General features: G+C 57.6%; 1 protein-coding gene across 1 annotated transcript in view; it reads right to left on the bottom strand.

Moving 5' to 3' along the window:
• Positions 1-627: 627 nt before the first annotated feature.
• SEMA5A (sema domain, seven thrombospondin repeats (type 1 and type 1-like), transmembrane domain (TM) and short cytoplasmic domain, (semaphorin) 5A) overlaps positions 628-2700 on the bottom strand; it is a 299478-nt gene continuing 297405 nt past the window's right edge. Inside the window, exon 21 of the mRNA XM_006900152.1 lies at positions 628-747. Coding sequence (XP_006900214.1) covers positions 628-747 — 120 coding nt within the window. The remainder of the gene's footprint in view (positions 748-2700) is intronic.

Here is a 2700-nt window from a genome sequence, read left to right on the forward strand (position 1 = left end):
CCCGGAGAACACACTGACGGGCTGTCCTCTGTGTGCTGCTCACCCAGGGACAGCTTGCTGGGTGACTTAACCAGACACTGCCTCACCTTTGTGCAGGTCAGCCAGGTCTTGCCTGTCTGGGAAGGAGGCACCCCAGGCCAGCACACATGGGCTGCTTCCAGAACTCCACATCACGCCTCGGGTGGGTGTGGGGACCTGTGAGGAAGAGCCCGGACTGCCTTCACTTCTTCATTTGCTCCAATACTGTGGACCTACTGATGCCCTCTTTGCTGGGTGGGTGGGTGGGTCCCCTTTCTCAAACAAAACTCTCCGGAACGTATAAGCTTTGAAGCACGGAGACTTCATATTTATAAAGGTCTTCTCCAAAGGGGTGGTGCGCTTATGAGAAAGCTCAAAAAACCATCAGCCTGCTAGAGAAATGGGCTGCACACAACACACACACACACACACACACACTGCACACTGGCTCGCTCGACGCTGAAAGGGGACCACGTCTTCAGGAGTCACACTCGGGCTGGCGGAGCTGGTAAAAGGTGCGATGTTTGCAGCGATGAGACGCTTGAGGCGTGAGATGCACTGACATGTCTCCAGTGGACGTGGACGCGAGGAGCCGATGGGGCCTGCGGCCTAGTACTCATCGTAGTTGTTGAGATCCGAGAAGTAGGCGTTGGAGTAGGTCTTCCCGGTGAGGTGCGGGTTGAAGTACTTGTTTCTTTCCTCAAGGATCAAGTTGTTTTTGTTAAATGCCTGTTCAAGGAAAGGGGAAAATCCTCATAAGTGGGAGGGAGCCCTCCTCTCCTGGTGCGTTCCATGCTTAGCTTCTAACCTAAAGGTCACTGGATCGAGCCCACCAGTCGCTCCTTAGGCAATGACTCCAGACCCCGACAGAGTCACCACAAGACTGACTGTGCTCGGCTCACTGAGGAGCACTTCAGAGAGTGGATACCACTATCTGGGGACCTCGGATGGGGAAGTGCTCTGCAGCTCTGGACGTGGGGCTGCTCTGGACACGGGGCTGCTCCGGACACGGGGCTGTGGAACTCACCAGCTGCCTCATGGGCCCAAGATGAGGAGGCAGCGTGCTTCTGCAAAGACCTAATGCCCTGCAAACCCACAGGCTGTTCTCAAGACCCCAGGCCCTGCCCTTCAAACCCATGGCCGTTCTCAACACCCCAGGGCCCATCCTGCAAACCCACAGACTTTCTAAACACCCTAGAGCCCGCCCTGCAAACCCAGAGGCCTTTCCCCACCATCCCAGAGCCCGCCCTAAATACCTATGAGCTGTTCTCGCCACCCCAGGGCCTGCCCTGAAAACCCATGGTGGACTATTTTTGCCACACCAGGACCTGCCCTGCAAATCCACGGGCTGTTCCCACCATCCCAGGGCCTGCTCAGCAAACCCCCGGGCTGTTCTTGCCACCCCGGGGCCCATCCTGCAAACCCACATGCTGTTCCTGCCACCCCAGGGCCTGCCCGGCAAATCCGTAGGCTGTACCCTACCATCCCAGGGCCTGCCCTGCAAACCCACAGGCCTTTCCCCACTATCCCAGGACTCAAGCTTCAAACCTACAGGCTGTTTCCGCCTCCCCAGAGCCTGCCCTGCAAACCCACGGGCCTTTCCCCGCCACCGCAGGCCTCTGTGAGGCTGAGTCGAGCAGATGGCAGGGTCTGGTTTAGCACACGGCTTGAGCCCCCGCTAAGGCTCATTTCCAAAGGGCTTTTTCCTTCCTTCCTTCCCTGCTGACCTGTGGGATCCAGGACCTACCTGGTGACTACAGTGGGGCTGGCTGGTTTCAAGATTTCACTAGTCTGCTGTTATAATTTAGTTAGGAATTTGCAAGAGAAGCTAAATATTTAAATCTCCCACATCTAGCTCTTCAACTGCCAACCACGATGGTGTCAGATGGGCAGAATCCTCCCTTACGAAAGAGCAGTCACTGAAGGACATTTCAGCCCACCGTGGACAGGTAAGCCATGGCCAGGCCTGGAGTTCTTCCCTCGTGAAAACTCCCCTTCGATTCAGGAACCCACCTGAGGCCGAGGTGAGCGCTGGCCAGGAGCCCAGTCTCTCCGGGCAGCTCCTCTGCAGGTCTCTAACCTACGTCCTCAGTCTAAAGGTGCCTGAGAGACGCGTTCCAGGTTCATGTGCCGACTGAAAGGTGAGCAGCTGGGACCCCTCAGCCGCTCTGTGGGAGGAGGTGACACAGGCCGCTCCCTGGAAGCTTTACGGCTGTCTTTCAGCTTCAGGAACCCGCGGAGGCTCCGGGAGCCGCATTCATTTTAGGGCACTGAGACTGGCTTTTAGTTTTTCAATACAAGATGCTATCTTTTTGCAGGCAAAGCAAAAGCAATGCAGGAGGTTATCATGAAGGGGCCTTTTCTTCGTCCTGCTGTGTCCTCACTGTTGCCATCATGGAGCTGAGCTCACAGTGCACTTGACAGAGGCCCCGAGGGGCACGAGGAGGCCACACAGGGTCCCCAGGGTGGAGCTGAGCTCACAGTGCACTTGACGGAGGCCCTGAGGGGCACGAGGAGGCCACACAGGGTCTCCAGGGTGGAGTTGAGCTCACAGCACACTTGACAGAGGCCCTGAGGGGCACGAGGAGGCCACACAGGGTCCCCAGGGTGGAGCTGAGCTCACAGTGCACTTGACGGAGGCCCTGAGGGGCACGAGGTGGCCACACAGGGTCCCCAGGGTGG

The sequence above is a fragment of the Elephantulus edwardii genome, unplaced genomic scaffold, assembly GCF_000299155.1.
Source record: "Elephantulus edwardii isolate Elephantulus edwardi_28Jun2011 unplaced genomic scaffold, EleEdw1.0 scaffold00274, whole genome shotgun sequence".
NCBI classification, from domain to species: Eukaryota; Metazoa; Chordata; class Mammalia; order Macroscelidea; family Macroscelididae; genus Elephantulus; species Elephantulus edwardii.